Consider the following 22500-nt stretch of genomic DNA (forward strand, 5'->3'; position numbering starts at 1 on the left):
CCCCCCTATCGTCACAACAAACATCAGTAACGTAACACCATTATCATCACCACCACTACCACCATCATCACCACCACCATCATCACCACCACCATCACCACCACCACCATCACCACCATCAACACCAGTGAATGAAGAGGTTTTTAGTGTAAGGGTTGAGGGGGGAAGGGGGGGGAAGAGGTTGTGGAAGGATAGGGAGAGGGGTGGATAGTTGGGGTTGGTGGGGAGGTGATTGTGGGAGGGGGGAGATAAAGGGGGTGGGGACGATTGTGTGGGGGTGATTTGGGGGGTTGTGGAAAGGGGGGTTTGGTGAAATGGGGAGGTTGTGGGGAAACTGCATGGGGAGGTTATGATTTTGGGGTGATATTGGAGTTCTGAGAGGTGGGGTTATGGGGGTGATTGTTGGGGGGGAGGGGGGGGTCTAATCGTCACCCATCTTGACGTGGTTTCATGCAAGACAAGTTTAAGAGGAGGAGGAGGAGGAGGAAGGGGAGGTCATTGACACTAGAGAAGACCGCGTGCTCCACCACCACCACCACCACCACCTCCTCGTCTTCCTCCTCCTCCTCCTCCTCCTTCTCCACCGCGAGCCTCCCCCAAGGGTAAGGGAACTGCTTCTCATGACTGCCTCAAGGACCAGCCGAAAGTAGGAGAGAGAGAGAGAGAGAGAGAGAGAGAGAGAGAGAGAGATTTGTTTTTTTTGTGTTTATTTTGTTTTTTTAGTTTGAGAGAGAGAGAGAGAGAGAGAGAGAGAGAGAGAGAGAGGGGTGAATTTGTTGTGATTATATTGTTTTTTTTTATTGTTTGAGAGAGAGAGAGAGAGAGAGAGAGAGAGAACTATCTAGAAGAAACTTTTTACACACACACACACACACACACACACACATACACACACACACACACACACACATACACAGATGTAAAACTATGAAAAAAAAAGTTACTAGAATAATAACAAAAAAAATATAAAAATAAATAAAGGTAATGGTAATGATTTCACGGATATTTACCCCTTTCTCTCTCTCTCTCTCTCTCTCTCTCTCTCTCTCTCTCTCTCTCTCTAGTAATCTACCTTTCCGATGCTCACATGTGAAACGCTACTAATTAACGCTGACAAGAGAAAGATTACCTGGCCTCTCTCTCTCAAACAATAAAAAACAATATAATCAACAAAATCTCTCTCTCTCTCTCTCTCTCTCTCTCTCTCTCTCTCTCTCTCAAATAACGAAAAAAACATAACATAAACCACTTCTTTCCTTAACCCCCCATCTCTCTCTCTCTCTCTCTCTCTCAAATAACGAAAACAACATAACACAAACCACTTTCCTTAAGCCCCCAATCCACCCCCTCTCTCTCTCTCCTTCGCTTCCTCCTGTTCTCGCCAATAGGGTCTCGCGGTGAAGGTCGCTGTTGCCGCTGCGTCTCGGGGTGAATGAACCGCCCAGGAAGGAACCAGCGAACGGCCCGGCCCGCACAACGCCGCGCCGCCGCCACTCTGCAACACGGCGCCGCCACCCGAACCCAGCCGTGTTGAAGGTTGTTTTTTTTACCCAGTCCACCACAATCTACCAGGGTCTAACCACCACACAATCATTCGACCAACATCCCTCTACCAGCCTACCGCAATTCAACCACCAGTCATCACGAGTTCAACCCAAAACTTCAACTTGTTCCAAACTTTTTCAACCGAACCGAGCCGTATTGTGTCGACTCGGCCTTACAGTTGAATTCTTTTTGTTTTTTTTTGTTTTTTTGCCGTTTCATTCTGGTTTAATCACAGTTTTGTTTTGATCTTGGTATCCTCCTTCTGGTGTTGATGATCGGTTTTCTTAAGTTTGTTTTTTTGTTTTCAGTTCTTACTTTTCATACTGGTTATTAATGTTTTTTGTTTTGTTATTGTTTTATTACGTTTTATTATAATTTGTGTATGTTGGTTTCTATTGCACTTTTCTTCGTTTTTTTCCTAGTTTCTGTTCTTGTTATTATTTAGAAGTTTGTTTTTTGGTGATATTTATTCCACTTTTTTGGGGGGGGTTTGTCTTTTTTGTTTGAGTTTTATTTCCTGGTTTTGTGTTGTTTTGATTAGTTATTCCTTCTGTTCTTCTTCTCTTTCACTTGATTTTCTTGTTTTGTTTTCTTATTATTTGTGTTTCTTGTCTCCGTTGTTCTGTTGTTGTTTGTTTGTTTGTCTGTTATTCAATGTTACTGGTTCTCTATGCTTCTTTTGTTGTTGTTGTTGTTGTTGTTGTTCTAGTTCTCTCCTTCCTCCTCCTCTTCCTCCTATTCTTCTTTTTGTTTATCTATCTGCACTTCCTTCTTCTTCTTCGTCTGTTGTTTCCTGTTTCTTATTCTCGCGTTTCTTGTTTTCCTTCCTACTGTTGTTTTACCGTTGTTTGTGTTGTTTTAACGGTTATTTTTCCTAACCTTGCTCTTCCTCTGTTTCTTTTCTCTCTTCTTTCTTTTCCTCTTTTCTTTTCCTTATTCTTCTTCACTCCGCTATTCCTTCTCTTCTTTCTCTTCTCTCCTCTTCTTCTTCTCCATCATCATCATCATCATCATCTTATTGTTCTTCTTATCGTTTTCTATCAGTCTTATGCTACTTTTTATTCCTCTTCTCCCCCCTCCCCCTTCTTTCCCCTCCCCCCCACTTCCTCCTCTTACTCCTCCTCCACTTCCTCCACCTCCATCAGCACTTCCTCCTCCTCCTCCTCCTCTCCATCTGTTCCTATTTCCAACGTTCCAAAGCTGATGGAACTGCCTTTTTTTATCCTCCTCTTCCTCCAACACCTCCTCTTCCTCTTTCTTGCACATCCTGTCTTCTCTCTCTCTCTCTCTCTCTCTCTCTCTCTCTCTCTCTCTCTCTCTCAGTATGCGTAATGAAGTGTTGTGATCAGTGATTCAATTATCTCCTGTTTTGCTCTCCTCCTCCTCCTCCTCCTCCTCCTCCTCCTCCTCAATAGATTAAAATACTTGGAGGAAGAACAAGAGAAATGATTAGCATGACAGCATCACCATCTGCGCCTCCTCCTCCTCCTCCTCCTCCTCCTCCTCCTCCTTGAAAGTCTACCTGCCTGCCTCATCAAGTCCAGGTAAGACGTCAGTTCCGGGGCGGGGTCTGCCTTACCTGGGGGATACCTGGGGGCGTTGATTGGAGGGGGGGGGGACAAGGGGGCGCATGGGGGGCTTGGGGGGGCTACCTAGTTCACCTACGGGTCTTACCTGAGGGCTTAATTAGGGTCTGACGTACGTACCTGAGAGTTTTGTGGCGTTAGTGTTAGAAGAGGGAAATCAAGGTGTATGTGTTAGTGTTAGTAGTAGTAGTAGTAGTAGTAGTAGTAGTAGTAGTAGTTGTTGTAGCAGAGAGAGAGAGAGAGAGAGAGAGAGAGAGAGAGAGAGAGACTGACTTACATGTACCTCTTATCTCTTACACACACACACACACACACACACACACACACACACATCTTGGACAGTCAGTCAGTCAATCTTACAGTTCGTTTACAGTCCGCCGTTTCGTGTCCCATATTCTTCCTCCTCCTCCTCCTCTTCTTCTTCCTCCTCCTCCTCCTCCTCCTCCTCCTTCACCAGCTGTTTTCCCTCCACTCCGTCACACTCGTAGGTTTTAAGTCGTGAAGGGAAATTACTCTTTATTCTCTCTCTCTCTCTCTCTCTCTCTCTCTCTGCTACTACCACTACTACTACTAATACTACTACTAATACTAATAATAATAATAATAATAATAATAATAATAATAATAATAATAATAAAAACGTGTCTGGGGCGAATTTTGTGGAATGTTCAGTCTTTTTAACTATAGTGGAATGCGGATGAGGAGGAGGAAGAGGAGGAGGAGGAGGAGTGGTGGAGGTGGTGGTGAAGAGGAGTAACTTTCTAGTCTTGGTGGTGGTGGAGACAGTAACTCCACCACCACCACCACCACCACCACCGTTCCTCTCCACCAACTGTTGTGGGTGGACGTGATGGCACACCTCCTCCTCCTCCTCCTCTTCTTCTTCTTCCTCCACTAACTTCACAACCTCCAGCAATTCCTCCTCCTCGCTAAACTTCCTTCGCTTCCACCTCCTCCTCCTCCTCCTCTTCCACTAACTTCTCAACCTCCTCCACTTCCTCCTCCTCCTAGCTACACTTCCTTCACTTCAATCTCCATCTCCTCCACCTCCTCCACCTCCTCTTCCTCTATATCACCACTATCATCACCATTATCATCCCCGCCATCATTACCACACACCCATGGCGCCACTCTCTCTCTCTCTCTCTGACTTCTGCGGTACTGGAACAAGCTCTTAACAAACTAAATAACTGTTCTTTACGTTATTGCTATGTTATTATGTTATGTTATTATTTAAACCACATAAACCAGCAAGCTAACTGTCCTTATGTTCTTCTGTTCTTATTTAAACCCCACTAACTAAACTAACCTCTGTTCTTCCTATGTTTTAAGTTCTTGTATGATATCTGTTTATATTACTAATGTTCTTGTGTTCTTCTAGTGTTATGTTCTTATTTAAACCCCACTAACAAACAAACTGACTCACTGTTCTAATGTTCTTCCAATGTTCTAAGTTCTTCTATTCTTTCTGTTCATATTACTAGTGTTCTTATGTTCTTCTAGTGTTCTTATGTTCTTATTTAAACACCACTAACTAACAAACTGACTCACTGTTCTAATGTTCTTCCAATGTTCTAAGTTCTTCTATTCAATCTGTTCATATTACTAGTGTTCTTATGTTCTTCTAGTATTCTTATGTTCTTATTTAAACCCCACAAACTAACAAAGTGACTCACTGTTCTAATGTTCTTCCAATGTTCTAAGTTCTTGTATTCTTTCTGTTCATATTACTAGTGTTCTTATGTTCTTCTAATGTTATGTTCTTATTTAAACCCCACTAACTAACAAACTGACTCACTGTTCTAATGTTCTTCCAATGTTCTAAGTTCTTGTATTCTGTCTGTTCATATTACTAGTGTTCTTATGTTCTTCTAATGTTCTTATGTTCTTATTTAAACCCCACTAACTAACAAACTGACTCACTGTTCTAATGTTCTTCCAATGTTCTAAGTTCTTCTATTCTTTCTGTTCACATTACTACTGTTCTTATGTTCATCTAGTGTTATGTTCTTATTTAAACCCCACAAAATAATTTCACTAACTGTTTTATTATGTTCTAACTAAGTACTCAAACTGTTCATATTGCTAATGTTCTTATGTGCTTATCTTCCCATGGTCTTGTTATGTTCTAATTTAAAACCAAGAACACTAACTCGGCCGCCACCTCCTCCCTCCACGTGGTCTCAGGGTCTGCGTGAATCTATGGCAACCTGTTTGAATCTATGTAAGTCCCTCCACACCCATTCCCACCCACACCACACCTCCTGCTGCTCCACTTAATCAACAGGTAACTCTCTCTCTCTCTCTCTCTCTCTCTCTCTCTCTCTCTCTCTCTCTCTCTCTCTCTCTCTCTCTCTCTCTCTCTCTCTCTCTCTCTGCTGGGGGTGGGTCAGTGCGGCGTGCGAGAGAGAGAGAGAGAGAGAGAGAGAGTCCCACCTGACCTTCTTTGACCCTGGGATCACGACGAAGAGGATGAGGTCACACGGGGGAGGAAGAGGAGGAGGAGGAGGAGGAGGAGGAGGAAGAAGGGAGTGGAGAAGAGAAGAGATTAAAGTAATATTTTAGAGAGAGAGAGAGAGAGAGAGAGAGAGAGAGAGAAAAACATGACCTTGGTGTGTGGGATCATCGTTTCATTCTCTCTCTCTCTCTCTCTCTCTCTCTCTCTCTCTCTCTCTCTCTCTCTCTCTCTCTCTCTCTCTCTCTCTCTCACCTCTTAACCCTTTACCAAGAATCTCTCCCTTACCACCTCCTCCTCCCTCCACCTCCTCCTCCCTCCACCTCCTCCTCCCTCCTCCTCCCTCCACCTCCTCTTCCCTCCACCCACTAAGGAAGAGAGAGAGAGAGAGAGAGAGAGAGAGAGAGAGAGAGAGAGAGAGAGAGAGAGAGAGAGAGAGAGAGAGAGAGAGAGAGAGAAGGGTCCATTACACAAGCCAAACCCACCCTATCAGTAACACACACACACACACACACACACACACACACAGACAAACACACAGAGACAAACAGACAGACAGACAAGGTTATCAACAGTAAACAGATGACCATGCGTGTTTGAGAGGTCAGGTCAGAGAGAGAGAGAGAGAGAGAGAGAGAGAGAGAGAGAGAAACTGTAAAAGTGTATATCTGACGTGGATTATCTTTCCAAACACACACACACACACACACACACACACACACACACACACACACACACACACACACACACACACACACACACACACACATTTAATTATCTGAGAGTATAGAAGATAAATAAGGAGGAGGAGGAGGAGGAGGAGGAGGAGGAGGAGAAAAACAAGAAGAATAAAGAAAACAAAGGACAAGAAGAAGAAGAAGAAGAAGAAGAAATAAGAAGTAAAATATTGAGACAAGGAAAAAGGAAATGAAGGAAGGAAGAAAGGAGGAAGGGAAAGGAGGAGGAAGAAAGGAAGAGGAAGAGCATTGGAAGAAGGGAGGAAGGGGAGGAGGAATTAAGGGAGAAAAGGAGGGAAAAAAGAAGGAGGAAGAGGAGGAATGATGGAATATGGAAGGGAAGAGAGAGGAATGGAGGAAGAAAAGAAGGAAGGAAGGGAGGAAGAGAGATGGAGGGAGGTAGAGAAGGAGACAGGTGGAGAGAGGAATGAGGGAAGAAGAGAAGGAAGGAAGGGAGGAAGAGAGATAGAGGAAGGAAGAGAAGGAGACAGGTGGAGAGAGGAATGAGGGAAGAAGAGAAGGAAGAGAGGAAGAGAGATGGAGGGAGGTAGAGAAGGAGACAGGTGGAGAGAGGAATGAAGGAAGAAAAGAAGGAAGGAAGGGAGGAAGAGAGATGGAGGAAGGAAGAGGAGACAGGTGGAGAGAGGAATGGAGGAAAAAAAGGAGGAAGGAAGGGAGGAAGAGAGATGGAGGAAGAGAAGGAGACAGGTGGAGGAAAAGGAATGGAGGAAAAAAAAGTTCCCTCCTCTCACTAGTAAACATAAACAACTTCATCTCCTCCTCCTCCTCTTCCTCCTCCTCCTCCTCCTTTTAACCCTCCGTTTTTTCCCCCTCCTCTTCCTCCTTCCTTCCTCTTCCTCATCATCTTCATTTCCCATCACCATCTCCTTCCTCTTCCTCCTTCCTCTCTTTTATCTCTCCTTCCTTCCTCCTCCTCCTCCTCTTCCTGACATTTTTACTTCACATTTTTATCCTCCTCCTCCTCCTCCTCCTTCCTTCCTTCTTCCTCTTTCTTATCATCTTCATTTCCTATTACTCTCTCTCTCTCTCTCTCTCTCTCTCTCTCTCTCTCTCTCTCTCTCTCTCTCTCTCTCTCTCTCTCAAACAACAACACACTCTAACAAAACAATTAAGAGAGAGAGAGAGAGAGAGAGAGAGAGAGGGGGGGGGGACACTTTCTTCCCTTCCTTGCTTCTAAGACACGTAAGGAAGAAAAAGAGGAGGAGGAGGAAGAAGAGGAGGAGGAGGAGGAAGAATTATAGTGGTCAATGGATCGACTCACCCTCGTTCGATTCCCTCCTCCTCCTCCTCCTCCTCCTCCACAAAGAAGAGGAGTGGAGGAGGAATGAGGGTGCGAAGGTGGAAGGGAGGGAAATCATTTGAAGAAGGAGGAGGAGGAGGAGGAGGAGGAGGAGGAGGAGGAGGTATGATTGATTGAAGGGGAGAGGAATGGGTGAGTGGGGAGAAAGAGGAATGAGTCAATGGGGGGAGGAGGAGGAGGAGGAGGAGGAGGAGGAGGAGGAGGAGTGGAGAGAACATGGCGGAGGAAAGAAGGTAGGGGAATATCTAAGGAGGAAGAGGAGGAGAAGAAGAGTAAATTAATAAGGAAGAGAAATGGAGGAGGAAGAGGAAGAGGAGGAGGAAGGAATGACCAGGGAGAATAAGGAGGAAGAAGAGGAGGAGGAGGAGGAGGGGAGATTGAGGAGGAGGAGACGCAGGACGAAAGTAAACGAGTGAGGAGGAGGAGGAGGAGGAGGAGGAGCAAATGAAGCAGGAGGAGGAGGAGGAGGAGGAGGAGGAGGAGGGGAGATTGAGGAGGAGGAGACGCAGGACGAAAGTAAACGAGTGAGGAGGAGAAGGACGAGGAGGAAGAAATGACCAAGGAGGAGGAGGAGGAGGAGGAGGAGGAGGAGGAGGAGGAGGACGAGGAGGAGGAGGAGGAGGAGTCAATAGCGGTGAAGACTCATGAATCGTGTCGTGTAATTACTCAACGACCTCCTCCTCCTCCTCTTCCCCCTCCTCTTCCTCCTCCTCCTCCTCTTCTTCTCTATTGCTTTTAATTTCTCTTTTCTTCTATTTCTCTTCTTTTTTTCTCTTTCTCTTTCTTCTCCTCCTCCTCCTCTTCTTCTTTTTCTTCTTCCTCTTCTCTCTCTCTTTATCGTCCTTCATCTTCTCTTCTTCCTCCTCCTCCTCCTCCTCTCCCTTTTTATTTCTTTTCATTTTATTCTCCCTTTTTTTCCTTCTTTCTCTTCTATTAATAACTTTTCTTCTCCCTTTTTATCCATCTCCCTTTCACTTTTCTTTCTCTCCCTCTTCTTCTCTTCTCCTGTTTATCTACTTCCTTCCTCCTCCTCATCCTTCATTCTTCCTTCCCTCCCTTCCTCCTCCTTCCTTCTATCCTCCCTTGGTCATCGGATTGCCCTTTCCTCCCCTTCCCTTCCTCCCTCCCTCTTTCTCTCCCTTCCCTCCCTCCCTCCCTCGTCACACACCTATTTGTTCCCTCCCTCCCTCCCTTCTCTCCCTTCCTCCCTCCCTCCCTCCCTTCTCTCCCTTCCTCCCTCCCTCCCTCAATCACCCTTTCCTTTGTTCCTTCTTACCCAACACTTCTTTCCTCCCTCCTCCTCCTCCTCCTCCTCCTCTTCATTTACGCTTTTACCTCCTCCTCCTCCTCCTCCTCCTTATCTTCCTCTTCTTCTTCCTCCTCCTCCTCCTCCTCTTCTTTCTTTCTTCCTCCTCCCTTCTGACTTAACATGCATATATTCCTAGATTTATCCTCCTCCTCCTCCTCTTCTTCCTCCTCCTCCTCCTCCTCCTCCCCTTTCTTCACCCTTCCTCTTTTTTTCTTCCTAACCTTCAATGATCCCTCCTCCTCCCCTTCCCCTTCACCAGTGTTATTTATCTTCCTCCTCCTCCTCCTCCTCCTCTTCCTTCTCTTCCCCCTCTTCTTCTCCTCTATTTGCTTTCTATCCCTCTTTCTTTACTTTTTCTTCCTTCTTCCTCTTTTCCTTCCTTTGTCTCTTCCTTTTTTAACCTATCTTTTTTTTTTTCCTTCCTTCCTTCTCTCCCTTCCTTTTCTCTTCATTTTTTCCTTCTTTTATTTCTCCTTCCTTCTTTCATATCTCTTTCTTCCTTCCTTCCTTCCTTCCTTTCTCTTTTCTCCCTTCCTTTCTCCATATCTCCCTTCTTTCCTATCTCATTCTCTCCCTTCCTTCCTTCTTTTCTTCTCTCCTTCCGTCTCTCCTTCCGTTCTCTCCTTCTCTTTCTTTCCTACATATCATCCATCTCTCCCTTTTATCAATTCCTTCATTCCCTCCTTCGTTTTCTTCTCCTTCCTTTCCTTCCCCCGTTTCTTTCTCCCTTCCCTTCCCTCCCTTCCTTTCCCCATCTCTCTCATCCACCCCTTTCTTTTCCCTTTTTCCCTCCGTCCCAGTTCACCCTTTTATCCATTTCCTTTGTTTTCTTTCTTTCTTTCCTCTCCCTTCCTTCTTTCCTCCCCCTTCCTTCTTTTCTCATTCATTTATTCTCTTCACCCTTCCTTACTTTTTCTCCTTCCATCTCCCTTCCTCTATTCTCCCTCCTTCCTTTCTTTTCTCTCTATTTCTTTCATTTATCAACCTTTTCCTCCCTTCCTCACCCTTTCTTCTCTCTCTCTCTCTCTCTCTCTCTCTCTCTCTCTCTCTCTCTCTCTCTCTCTCTCTCTCTCTCTCTCTTTATTTATTCCTTCCTTTCTCTTCTCTCTTTTCCTCTCTTTCATCCACCTTTTCCTCCCTTCCTTCTCCCTTCCTCCCTCCTCTCTCCCCTTCCATCCACTTCTTTCTTCTCTCTCTATTCCTTTCATTCATCCACCCTTTCCATCCTTTCTTACAATTCCTCCTTCCATCTCCCTTCCTCTATTCTCCCTCCTCCTCACATTTCCTCTTCTCTCCTTCCATCTCTTCCTCCTCCCTTCCTCCTCCTTCCCTCACCTGTCCTGGACCCACTAGCAGGTGAGTCGTCTGGCCTTACCTGTGTTTTTTCTCCAATTAACCTGGGCAACCCTCGCTAATACCTTGCTTACATACCTGGTGGTGGTGGTGGTGGTGGTGTGTTTGTTACCTGGTGTTGTTTGTGTTGGTGTTGGTGGTGTTGTTGTGGTGTTTGTTTGTTTGTTTGTTTGTTGTTGTTTGTGGTGGTGATTGTTTAAGTTTTTTTTTTTTTTTTTTGTCTCTAGTGATGACCGACCGACTGACTGACTGACTGACTGACTGGCTGACTGACTCCTACTACTACTACTACTACTACTACTACTACTACTATTGATGCGTGAACTTAAGAATATCAGATATATTAATCTGGTAGGCCTAGAGAAGGAGGAGGAGGAGGAGGAGGAGGAGGAGGAAAGGCGGATCATTTATGGGTAAGAGGAATCGTCTCTCTCTCTCTCTCTCTCTCTCTCTCTCTCTCTCTCTCTCTCTCTCTCTCTCTCTCGTACTCTAACTTGATCTGTCTCATTCCAAGTTTAATCCAGAGAGAGAAGAAGAGAAAGGGTGGAAGGGGACTAATAGACACACTAAACCACCCCAAAAATAATCTCTCTCTCTCTCTCTCTCTCTCTCTCTCTCTCTCTCTCTCTCTCTCTCTCTAAATTTCCATTAATACAGCAAAATATTTTTCTTCCAAGCCTTGGGGAGGGAAATCTTAATGAGGGAGGGAAGAAGGGAGGAAAGGGGGAGAGAAGAAAGAAGGGAGAGAAGGGAGGGTGAGCAGGAGGAAGAAGGGAGTGAGGGAGAGAAGAAGGGAGGGAGGAAAAATATTGAAAGGAAGGAAAGATAGGAAATGAAGGAAGGAGGGAGAAGGAAGAAGGGAGAAGGAGAGAGAAGAGGGAGACAGGGAGAAGGAAGAATACTGAGAAAGGGAGGGAAGAAGATAGGGGAAGGAGGATAAAAAAGGGAGGAAGGGAGGTAAGTAGGGAGAAGAAGCAAGATAGGCGAGGAAGGAGGGAGAAGGAAGAAGGGTGAGGAAGGAAGGGAGAAAGAAGAAGGGAGAGGAAGGAAGGGAGAGGAGGAGGAAATTGAGAAAAGGAAGAAATGAGAGAAGGCGGAGAAAGGGAGGAAGGGAAAGAAGGGAGAGAATAAATAGAGGAAAGGAGGAAGGGAGGAAAGAAAATGAGGGAGGTGAATGAGGATGTGGAAGGGAGGAAGGGGAGGAGTACAGGGAGAGTAAATAAAGATGGAGAAAGGAAGAAGAGGAAGGGAGAGAAAGAGGGTCAGTGAACGGAGGAAGAAGGGGAAGAAGGAAGGGAGGAAGGAAAAAAAGAGAAGGGAGAGAAAAAAGGGGGAGAGAAGGGAGAAAAGGGAGAGAATCAAAAGAATGAGTAAAGGGAGGAACGAAGGGAGGAAAGAAAGAAAAGGAGGAAGAAAGGAAGGGAGGAAGGCTGTGATGAAGGAAGGAAGGGAGGAAAAATAAGAGGAAGAAAGGAAGAGGAAGAAAAGAAGAGGAAGAAAGTCGTGTACGTAAATTCTAAGTACACACACACACACACACACACACACACACACACACACACGAAGGAAGGTGTACACAGTGATTTTCTCTCCCTCCTTTCCTCCTCCCTTTTCTCCCTCCCTTCCTCCTCCCTTCCTCTTCATTTTTCTCTCCCTCACCTCCCTTCCCTTGCTTCCTCTGCCCTCTTTTCTTTCGTCTATTCCTTTTTTTTATTTATTTTCTTTCTTTTCTTTCTTTTCTATTTTTCTCTTCCTCCCTTTCTCTCCTTTTCTCTCTCCCTCCCTTCTTTTTCTCAATTTCACTCTTTATCACTCCCTTCCTTCCTATTCCTTTCTTCATTTTATTATTCTCTCTCTCTCTCTCTCTCTCTCTCTCTCTCTCTCTCTCTCTCTCTCTCTCTCTCTCTCTCTCTCTCTCTCTCTCTCTCTCTCTCTCTCTAAAACACTTTGACCTTTGTGTATATTATCCTTAAGGGTTTCCCACGGACAAAAAAAAAAGAAAAAAAAAAAAGAAAAGGAAGGGTTAAATGTGTGTGTGTGTGTGTGTGTGTGTGTGTGTGTGTGTGTGTGTGTGTGTGTGTGTGTGTGTGTGTGGACTTGGCTTCTCTACACAATAAACACACACTCTGAGTCTCTCTCTCTCTCTCTCTCTCTCTCTCTCTCTCTCTCTCTCTCTCTCTCTCTCTCTCTCTCTCTCTCTCTCTCTCTCTCTCTCTCTCATGAATAAGTAATCTGTGTATGTCTCCCTTTTTTCTCCTTCGTCATCTCCTCCTCCTCCTCCTCCTCCTCCTCCTCCTCCTTCAGTAACATCATGAACACTAACATCAATAACATAACCTAGAACACTTATCAATAACATCTCTCTAAGTTTTCTGATATTTAATTTATTTTTCCTGTTTTATTATCTATTTTATTGCGTATTTTATTTAGCACGATTCGCTTTGCTTTTGTCTTCATTTTTATTCAATTATATTTTCTATCTAATTTTATTTTCTCTCGTTTTCTCTACGTATCTTTCAATTTTTTTTCTTTCTTTCTTTCTATTTTTTCAGTAAATAAAAACAGGAACATTCTTTTTAATCTACTAACACCTTTTCCAAAACTACAAAAACACACACACACACACACACACAGAAAGGTATACACTGTGATTTTCTCTCCCTCCTTTCCTCCTCCCATTTCTCCCTCCCTTCCTCCTCCATTTTCTCCCTCCCTTCCTTCCTCTTCATTTTTTTTCTCTCCCCTCCCTTCGCCTTCTCTTGCTTCCTCTTCCCTCTTCTCTTTCGTCTATTCCTTCTTTATTTATTTTCTTTCTCTCCTTTCCTTTCTTTTCATTTTTTTCTCTCCCTCCCTCCCTTTCTCTTCTCATTTAATTCCCTCCCTTCCTTTTTCTCTGTATCTCTCTATCACTCCCTTCCTACTTCCTTTCCATTCCATTTAATTTCGTAACAACACTCACAGTCCTCCTAACACTCTCGACACCATTCATAACACCACTACAAACACCATAAAAAAGTCCCCTAACACCGTTCTTAACACCTTCATATTAATCAAGCAACACCTGAATCACACTTAACACCACTCACAGCCCTCCTAACACTCTCAACACCTTTCATAACACCACTACAAACACCACCAACAAGTCCCCTAACACCCCTTCTCACACCGTTCTTAACACCTTCATATTAATCAAGCAACACCTGAATCACTCGTAACACCACTCACAGCCCTCCTAACACTCTCGACACCTTTCATAACACCACTACAAACACGACCAACAAGTCCCCTAACACCCCTTCTAACACCGTTCTTAACACCTTCATATTAATCACACAACACCTGAATCACTCGTAACACCACTCAGCCCTCCTAACACTCTCAACACCTTTCATAACACCACTACAAACACCACGAACAAGTCCCCTAACACCCCTTCTCACACCGTTCTTAACACCTTCTTATTAATCAAGCAACACCTGAATCACACGTAACACCACTCACAGCCCTCCTAACACTCTTGACACCATTCATAACACCACTACAAACACCACAAACAAGTTCCCTAACACCCCTTCTAACACCGTTCTTAACACCTTCATATTAATCAAGCAACACCTGAATCACACGTAACACCACTCACAGCCCTCCTAACACTCTCGACACCATTCATAACACCACTACGAACACCACGAACAAGTCCCCTAACACCGTTCTTAACACCTTCATATTAATCAAGCAACACCTGAATCACACGTAACACCACTCACAGCCCTCCTAACACTCTCGACACCATTCATAACACCACTACAAACACCATAAAAAAGTCCCCTAACACCCCTTCTCACACCACCAACAAGTCCCCTAACACCCCTTCTCACACCGTTCTTAACACCTTCATATTAATCAAGCAACACCTGAATCACTCGTAACAACACTCACAGTCCTCCTAACACTCTCGACACCTTTCATAACACCACTACGAACACCACCAACAAGTCCCCTTAACACCCCTTCTAACACCGTTCTTAACACCTTCATATTAATCACACAACACCTGAATCACTCGTAACAACACTCACAGTCCTCCTAACACTCTCAACACCTTTCATAACACCACTACAAACACCACCAACAAGTCCCCTTAACACCCCTTCTAACACCGTTCTTAACACCTTCATATTAATCACACAACACCTGAATCACTCGTAACACCACTCACAGCCCTCCTAACACTCTCGACACCTTTCATAACACCACTACGAACACCACCAACAAGTCCCCTAACACCCCTTCTCACACCGTTCTTAACACCTTCATATTAATCACGCAACACCTGAATCACTCGTAACAACACTCACAGTCCTCCTAACACTCTCGACACCTTTCATAACACCACTACGAACCCCACAAACAAGTCCCCTAACACCCCTTCTAACACCGTTCTTAACACCTTCATATTAATCAAGCAACACCTGGATCACACGTAACACCACTCACAGTCCTCCTAACACTCTTGACACCTTTCATAACACCACTACGAACACCACGAACAAGTCCCCTAACACCCCTTCTCACACCACCAACAAGTCCCCTAACACCCCTTCTAACACCGTTCTTAACACCTTCATATTAATCAAGCAACACCTGAATCACTCGTAACACCACTCACAGCCCTCCTAACACTCTCGACGCCTTTCATAACACCACTACGAACACCACCAACAAGTCCCCTAACACCCCTTCTCACACCACCAACAAGTCCCCTAACACCCCTTCTCACATCGTTCTTAACACCTTCATCTTAATCACACAACACCTGAATCACCCTTAACACTCACCAGTAGTCCAGTCTCCACAGAGGGCAGCAGCGTGATCCTGGAACCGTCCATGATGCTGTTCTCCTCCAACGTGCCCTCCCGCAGATGTCTGGAGGGGGGGGGGGGGAGGGGGGGGAGAGAACACCTGTTAGAACACATCTGAATGAACACCTCTTAGAGAATACACCTGAACGAGCACCTGAAAACACACCTGAATGATTACCTGTTGAAACACACCTCTGAAGAACACCTGAGAACACACCTTTAAAGAACACCTGTTAGAATACTCATTTGGAACATACCTGAGGGCACCTTTTGAACACGCCTAATTGAACACAGCTTTCGAGACCTGAGAACACACCTCTATGGGCACCTGAGAGAACACGCTTGATAAAACACCTGTAGAACACACCTGAATGAACACCTGTTTGATATTACCGTTAAAGAAAACCTAATAGAACACATGAATTAACACCTGTCAGAACACATCTCTAGAGCAACAACAACAATAATAATAACAATAACAATAACAATAACAATAATAATAATAATAATTTTGTCGCTCTGAGGCAAATGAAAACGGAAATACAGAGATGAAAAAAAAAACTCCAACCTTCAACTTCACCTCCATCATCACCATCATCACCATCATCACCTTCAATCATATCCTGGTTTGTGAATCCACGCTGTCCACCTTCCTAATGCAAGAGTTACCCCAGATCTTTCATTCTTTTGCCGGGAATATTCTGCCATCATCCTTCATTCGCTCATCTTCCTTCCTCCTCTCCCTCCTTCCTTACTTCTCTTCCTCTTTCCTCACCCTTCTTCCTTCCTCGCCCTTCTTCCTTCTTCCTTCTCCCTCTCTCTCTTTCCCCACCCTTCTTCATTCCTTTTTCACCCTCTCTCCTCACCCCTCACCTTTCCTCCTCCCTCTCCCTTCTTCCTTTCTTTCTCCCTTCATCCTTCACTCCCTCACCATTCTTCCTTCCTTCTCTCCCTTCTTCCTTCCTTCCCTCCCATCTCACCGTTCTTCCTTTCCTTCTCTCCCTCCTTCCTCCTTATCTCACCCTTCTTCCTTCCTTCTCTCTCTTTCCCCACCCTTCTTCATTCTTATTTCACCCTCTCTCCTCACCCTTCACCTTTCCCCTCGCTCTCCCTTCTTCCTTCCTTCCTTCCCATCTCACCATTCTTCCTTTCCTTCTCTCCCTCCTTCCTCCTTATCTCACCCTTCTTCCTTCCTTCTCTCTCTTTCCCCACCCTTCTTCATTCTTATTTCACCCTCTCTCCTCACCCTTCACCTTTCCCCTCGCTCTCCCTTCTTCCTTTCTTTCTCCCTAACCTAACCTTTCGCTTTCAGGAGGATCGACACACGAGCACCGCCGCCATGGCCTCCCGCCGCTGCCCTATCAACCAACGCCCACACTGCTACGCCCATAATCAATACCCAACCTCGTGGGAATACACCTTAAGACTACACCTGACAGCATACCCAAGGAAAACACTTGAGCATATACTGGGACAACCCTAAAAGCACAAAGTTAAGGTTAGTCTACAGCTTTACCTACATAACATTGTGACTACCCAGCTGTTAGATTCCCTATACTCTGCCCCGGTCAAGATTAGGTTAGGTTAGGTTAGGTTAGGTGAGGTGAGGTGAGGTGAGGTGAGGTGAGGTGAGGTGAGGTGAGGTGAGGTGAGGTGAGGTGAGGTGAGGTGAGGTAAGGTAAGGTGAGGTGAGGTGAGGTGAGGTGAGGTTAGGTTAGGTTAGGTTAGGTTAGGTAAGGTAAGGTAAGGTAAGGTAAGGTAAGGTAAGGTAAGGTTAGGTTAGGTTAGGTTAGGTTAGGTTAGGTTAGGTTAGGTTAGGTTAGGTTAGGTTAGGTTAGGTTAGGTTAGGTTAGGTTAGGTAAGGTAAGGTAAGGTAAGGTAAGGTTAGGTTAGGTAAGGTTAGGTTAGGTAAGGTAAGGTTAGGTAAAGTTAGGTTAGGTTAGGTTAGGTTTGGCTAATACACCTGAGCACACATCCCTACCGACACCTGCAAAACTATACCTATGGACAACTTCTGAGGGTATATCTATGCACAACACCTGAGTTTACCTAGGGATAACACCTGAGAAAGTATACCCATGGATAACACCTGTGAGAGTTTACCTGATCTAATTAACTAAGGGAGAAGGTGGAGGTTGAATATTTGTTTTACTTTCTCTTTCCTTTCTTTATCTTCCTTCCTTCTCTCTATAGTTCCTCATTCCTCACTTTTCTTCCTTTCTTTATTCCTTCTTTCTTCATTCCTCCTCTTATTCTTTTCTTCATTCCTTCTCTTCTTCCCTTCTTCCTCACCTTTCTTCATTCCTTCTCTTCTTTCTTTCTTCATTTCTTTTCTTCTTTCTTTCTTCATTCCTTCTCTTCTTTCTTTCTTCATTCCTTCTCTTCTTCCCTTCTTCCTCATCTTTCTTCATTCCTTCTCTTCTTTCTTTCTTCATTCCTTCTCTTCTTTCTTTCTTCATTCCTTCTCTTCTTTCTTTCTTCATTCCTTCTCTTCTTTCTTTCTTCATTCCTTCTCTTCTTTCTTTCTTCATTCCTTCTCTTCTTTCTTTCTTCATTCCTTCTCTTCTTTCTTTCTTCATTCCTTCTCTTCTTCCCTTCTTCCTCATCTTTCTTCATTCCTTCTCTTCTTTCTTTCTTCATTCCTTCTTTTCTTCCTCATCTTTCTTCATTTCTTCTCTTCCATCTCTCTCTTTATTCCTTCCCTTCCTCACATTCCTTCATTCCCTCTTCCTTCCTCACTTTCTTCCGTCTCTCTTTCTCCTTCCTGCCTCGCTTTTTTTCCTTCCTTCTCTCCCTCCATTCTTTCTCCCGTAATCTATCTATTTTTTACAGCAAAGGAAACAGCTCAGGGGGAAAAAAAGGAAAATAAAAAGAAATACAGAAACCAAACCGCAAGAAAAAAAGGAGAGAAAATTGAGGATAAAAAGGAATAGAACAGAACTGGATAGATAGACAAATAGATAGATTGATATAGATAGACTTACTAACAGGATCAAAATAAAGACATAATTTAAAGAGGAATATAACATGATGATGATGATGATGATGATGATGATGATAATGACTACCTATAGAACACACCTGTCCACACACCTGCCGGAACACACCTGAGACACATGTGAAGGTATAGACGAGAACACCTGGAGAGAGAGAGAGAGAGAGAGAGAGAGAGAGAGAGAGAGAGAGAGAGAGAGGTGGATAAGATAGGTGGAGAGTGTGGGAAGAAAAGCCGTGGAAAAAGTGGAGGAGGAGGAGGAGGAGGAGGAGGAATGATAGAGGTAAATTAATGAAAAAAACATGTAAAAAAAAGAGAAAAAAAAAAGATAAACAAACAACAGATATGATTACACAGTACACACACACACACACACACACACACACACACACACCAGCTGGGCAGCGACATTAAAACCATCTGTGTGTGTGTGCGTGTGTGTGTGTGTGTCAACCAGGCATCATGTGTCACCTCTCCCCCTCTCTCTCTCTCTCTCTCTCTCTCTCTCTCTCTCTCTCTCTCTCTCTCTCTCAAGGACCAGCTGAATGGACCCGCCTGGATGCTACCACCACCACCATCATCACCACCACCACCACCATCATCACCACCACCACCACCATCATCACCACCACCACCACCATCATCACCACCACCACCACCGCCACTATCACCATCAACACCACACGACTCATATTTTTGCTTCTTTGTTTTTCTTTACGTTTTCATCACCATAATCACCACCACCACCACCACCACCACCACCACCATCACCACCACCACCACCATCATCACCACCACCACCATCACCATCAACACCACACGACTCATATTTTTGCTTCTTTGTTTTTCTTTACGTTTTCATCACCATAATCATCACCACCACCACCACCATAATCACCACCACCACCACCATAATCACCACCACCACCATAATCACCACCACCACCACCACCACATAATTTCCATAACAAATGTGTAATCAAATCGAGAGAGAGAGAGAGAGAGAGATTAACAGGTGTACAGAATATCCTGATACCTGTTACACACCTTCCTCCTCCTCCTCCTCTTCCTCCTCCTCCTCCTCCTCTTCCTCCTCCTCCAGGTGAGAGAAATATCCTGACCTTGGTATCCTGTCACCTGTAATTTCTCCTCCTGTCACCTGCCGGCGCCTCCTCCTCCTCCTCCTCTTCCTCCTCCTCCTCCATTTTCCTTCCACTTCTTCCTCTTTCTCCTTCTAACCATCATCGCCTTCCTTCTTCTTTCCTTTGCTCTTCTTCCTCTTTCTTCCCATCTTCTTTCTCCTTTATTTCCCTTTTCATTTTTTTCTCTTTCTTTTCCTCATCCTTCGTTTCCTTGTTTTCCTTCTCTTTCACCTTTTTTTTACCTTCTAGCTCCTTCTTCTTTTCCTCCTCTTTGTTTTCCTTCATTTTCTCCTCTCCCTCTTTTCTCTTCCTCCCTTTTCTTTATTTTCCAGCAATTTCTCCTTCTCTTCTTTTTCTTCGATTTCCTTTTCTTCCTCCTCCTCGTCTTCCTCATTCTCTTCTTCCTTCTTCAACTTCAGACTTCATCTTCCCTCCTCCTCCTCTTCCTCCTCCTCCCGAGATGACCTTCACCTTCCCGATAAGCGTCATCTCTCTCTCTCTCTCTCTCTCTCTCTCTCTCTCTCTCTCTCTCTCTCTCTCTCTCTCTCTCTCTCTCTCTCTCTCTCTCGCTTCTTCCCACATCTTTCTCAATGCCTCCCTTCTCCCCTCCTTTCCTCCCTCCTTTCCTCCCTCCCTCCTCCTCCTCCTCCTCCTCCTCCTCTTCCCTTCCTTAGGATCAATGTTGCTTGGATAAACCCTTAACCTCCTCCTCCTCCTCCTCCTCCTCCTCCTCTTCTTCCTCCTCCTCTTCTCTCCCCATGAAACGAAAGGAAGAAGGGTGCGACAGGGAAGGGGAGGGAGGAGAAGAGGGGACATAGTATAGATTTGGGATTTGGAGGAAGAGGGGAAGAGGGAGGGAGGGAAAGGGAGGGAGAAGGGGAGAGAGAATGATAGGGAGAATATGTGAAGGGAGGAAAAGGGGAGAAAGAAAGAAAGGAGGAGGGAATAATGGAAGGGAGAAAGTAGAAGAGAAAGAGGAGGAAAGGAGAAGTGATAAGGAGGAAAAAAAAGAGGAAAGAAGAAAGGGAGAATATAAGAAGGGAGAGAGATGGAAGGGAGTGAAAGAGGGAGAGGAAAAGAGGGAGAGTAGCAGAGGAGGAAGAGGAAGAGATAGAGAAGAATGGAAGAGGAAGAAGAGGAGGAAAAGGGAAAGGAAGAAGAATGGAAGAGGAAAAGGGAGAGAGAGATGGAAGGGAGTGAAAGAGGAAGAGGAAAAGAGGGATAAAGAGTAGTGGAGGAGGAGGAGGAGGTAGTGAAGAATGGAAGAGGAAGAAGGGAGAAAGAAGAGGAGGGAAAAAGGAAAGGAAGAGGATGGAAGAGGAGAGAGAAATTAAAAAGTAAGAGAAAGAGGAAAGAGAATGGAAGAGGAAGAAGAGGAGAGGATTAAGAGGAAAGAGGAGAGGTGAGGAAGGCTTGAAGATGGAAGAGGAAGGAGAAATAATTAAGAGGAAAAGAAGAAGTGGAAGGAAATTAACTGAACAAGAGGAAGAAGGGAAAGAAGAGGAAGCGGAAGAAGAGGAAGAGGAGGTTGTCATGATCAGTAACCAACAACAGAATTTGAAACACCACCTCTCTCTCTCTCTCTCTCTCTCTCTCTCTCTCTCTCTCTCTCTCTCTCTCTCTCTCTCTCTCTCTCCTCCTCCAGATATCTCTATTTACAAACACCTCCCACACTCCTCCTCCTCCTCCTCTTCCTCCTCCTCCTCCTCCTCCTCTTCCTCCTCCTCCCTTTAATTGCACTTTCCTCACCCCTCAACAGCTGACGTGTGTGTGTGTGTGTGTGTGTGTGTGTGTGTGTGTGAGAGAGAGAGAGAGAGAGAGAGAGAGAGAGAGAGAGAGAGAGAGGAAGAGAGCGGTTAAGAGTAAAGGAGAGGTGGAAAGAGGAGTCAAGAGGAGGAGATGAAGAGAGAAGAGGTTCAATTACCCTTCCTCTTCCTCTTCTTTTCTCTCTTCCTTTAGATGTAAAAGATCCTCCTCCTCCTCCTCCTCCCCAGCTGGTGTCACTAACAACCAGCTGGGTCTCTCTCTCTCTCTCTCTCTCTCTCTCTCTCTCTCTCTCTCTCTCTCTCTTCCTCCTCCTCCTCCTCCTCCCTCCCCTCTTCCTCCTCCTCCTCCTCCTCCTCCCCTCTTCGTTATTCATAGGCAGGTAGGAAACTTGACCTTGAAATCATTAACGCACAGGTGAAATAACAACAACAACAATAATAATAATAATAATAATAATAATAATAATAATAATAATAATAATAATAATAATAATAATAATAATAACTAGGGTGTTTTGAGGCCAGGTAAGTTTCCCTTGGTGGAGGTAAACAGCTGGCGGACAGGAGAGAGAGAGAGAGAGAGAGAGAGAGAGAGAGAGACGTCATTTAAGTGTCCATAACTACTACTACTACTACTACTACTACTACTACTACTACTACTACTACTACTACTATTCATTGTTAAAAAAAATCATATACAATATTTTTTTTATCCACCTCAGTAAGTATCTTTCTTTCTTTCTTTCTTTCTTTCTTTCTTTCTTTCTTTCTTCTTCTTCCTCCTCCTCCTCCTCCCTCCTTATCAGCTGACGCCATACAACATTCCACAAGCCCTCTTTGCCTCTCCCTCCCTTTACTCTCTCTCTCTCTCTCTCTCTCTCTCTCTCTCTCTCTCTCTCTCTCTCTCTCTCTCTCTCATTCCTCCTCCCTCTCTTCCTTTCCCTTTCCCTTCTAACTCTTTCTCTCCCCTTCCCTCCCTTTTCCTTCTCTTCCATCCTTAAATTCCTCCTCCCTCTTTCTTTCCTCTTCTCTCCCCTTTCCCTCCCTTTTCCTTCTCTTCCATCCTTAAATTCCTCCTCCCTCTCTTTCTCTCCCCTTTCCCTTCCCTTCCTATCTCCCTTTCTTCTTCCTTTCCCTTCCTCCTCCCTCTCTGCTTTCCCTCCCCTTCCTCGCCCCTCTCTTATTTCTCTCCCCCTTTTCCTTCTCTTCCACCCTTAATTTCTCCCCTTTCTCCTCCCCTCCTCTTCCCTTCCTCCTCAAATTTCTGTAATTCCTCCTCCCTCTCTCTCCCCTTTCCCTCCTCTTCCAGCCCCTTATTTCTCCCCTTCCTCCTCCCTCTCCTCTTTCTTCCCATTCCTTCCTCCCCCGTCTATCTCTCTCTCCCCTCTCTCTCTCTCGTCTTTCCCTCCCTTTCCTCTTTAACATTTCA

At 44.8% G+C, this 22500-nt stretch overlaps 1 protein-coding gene across 1 annotated transcript in view; it reads right to left on the reverse strand.

Annotated features, from left to right (window-relative positions):
- Nucleotides 1-15100: 15100 nt before the first annotated feature.
- The window catches only part of LOC126983219 (midnolin-like), a 28364-nt gene continuing 20964 nt past the window's right edge, over nt 15101-22500 (reverse strand). Inside the window, exon 2 of the mRNA XM_050835843.1 lies at nt 15101-15232. Within this exon, the coding sequence (XP_050691800.1) occupies nt 15112-15232 (121 nt within the window). The 3' untranslated portion in view covers nt 15101-15111. The remainder of the gene's footprint in view (nt 15233-22500) is intronic.

The sequence above is a fragment of the Eriocheir sinensis genome, chromosome 53 (assembly GCF_024679095.1).
Source record: "Eriocheir sinensis breed Jianghai 21 chromosome 53, ASM2467909v1, whole genome shotgun sequence".
Taxonomy (NCBI): Eukaryota; Metazoa; Arthropoda; class Malacostraca; order Decapoda; family Varunidae; genus Eriocheir; species Eriocheir sinensis.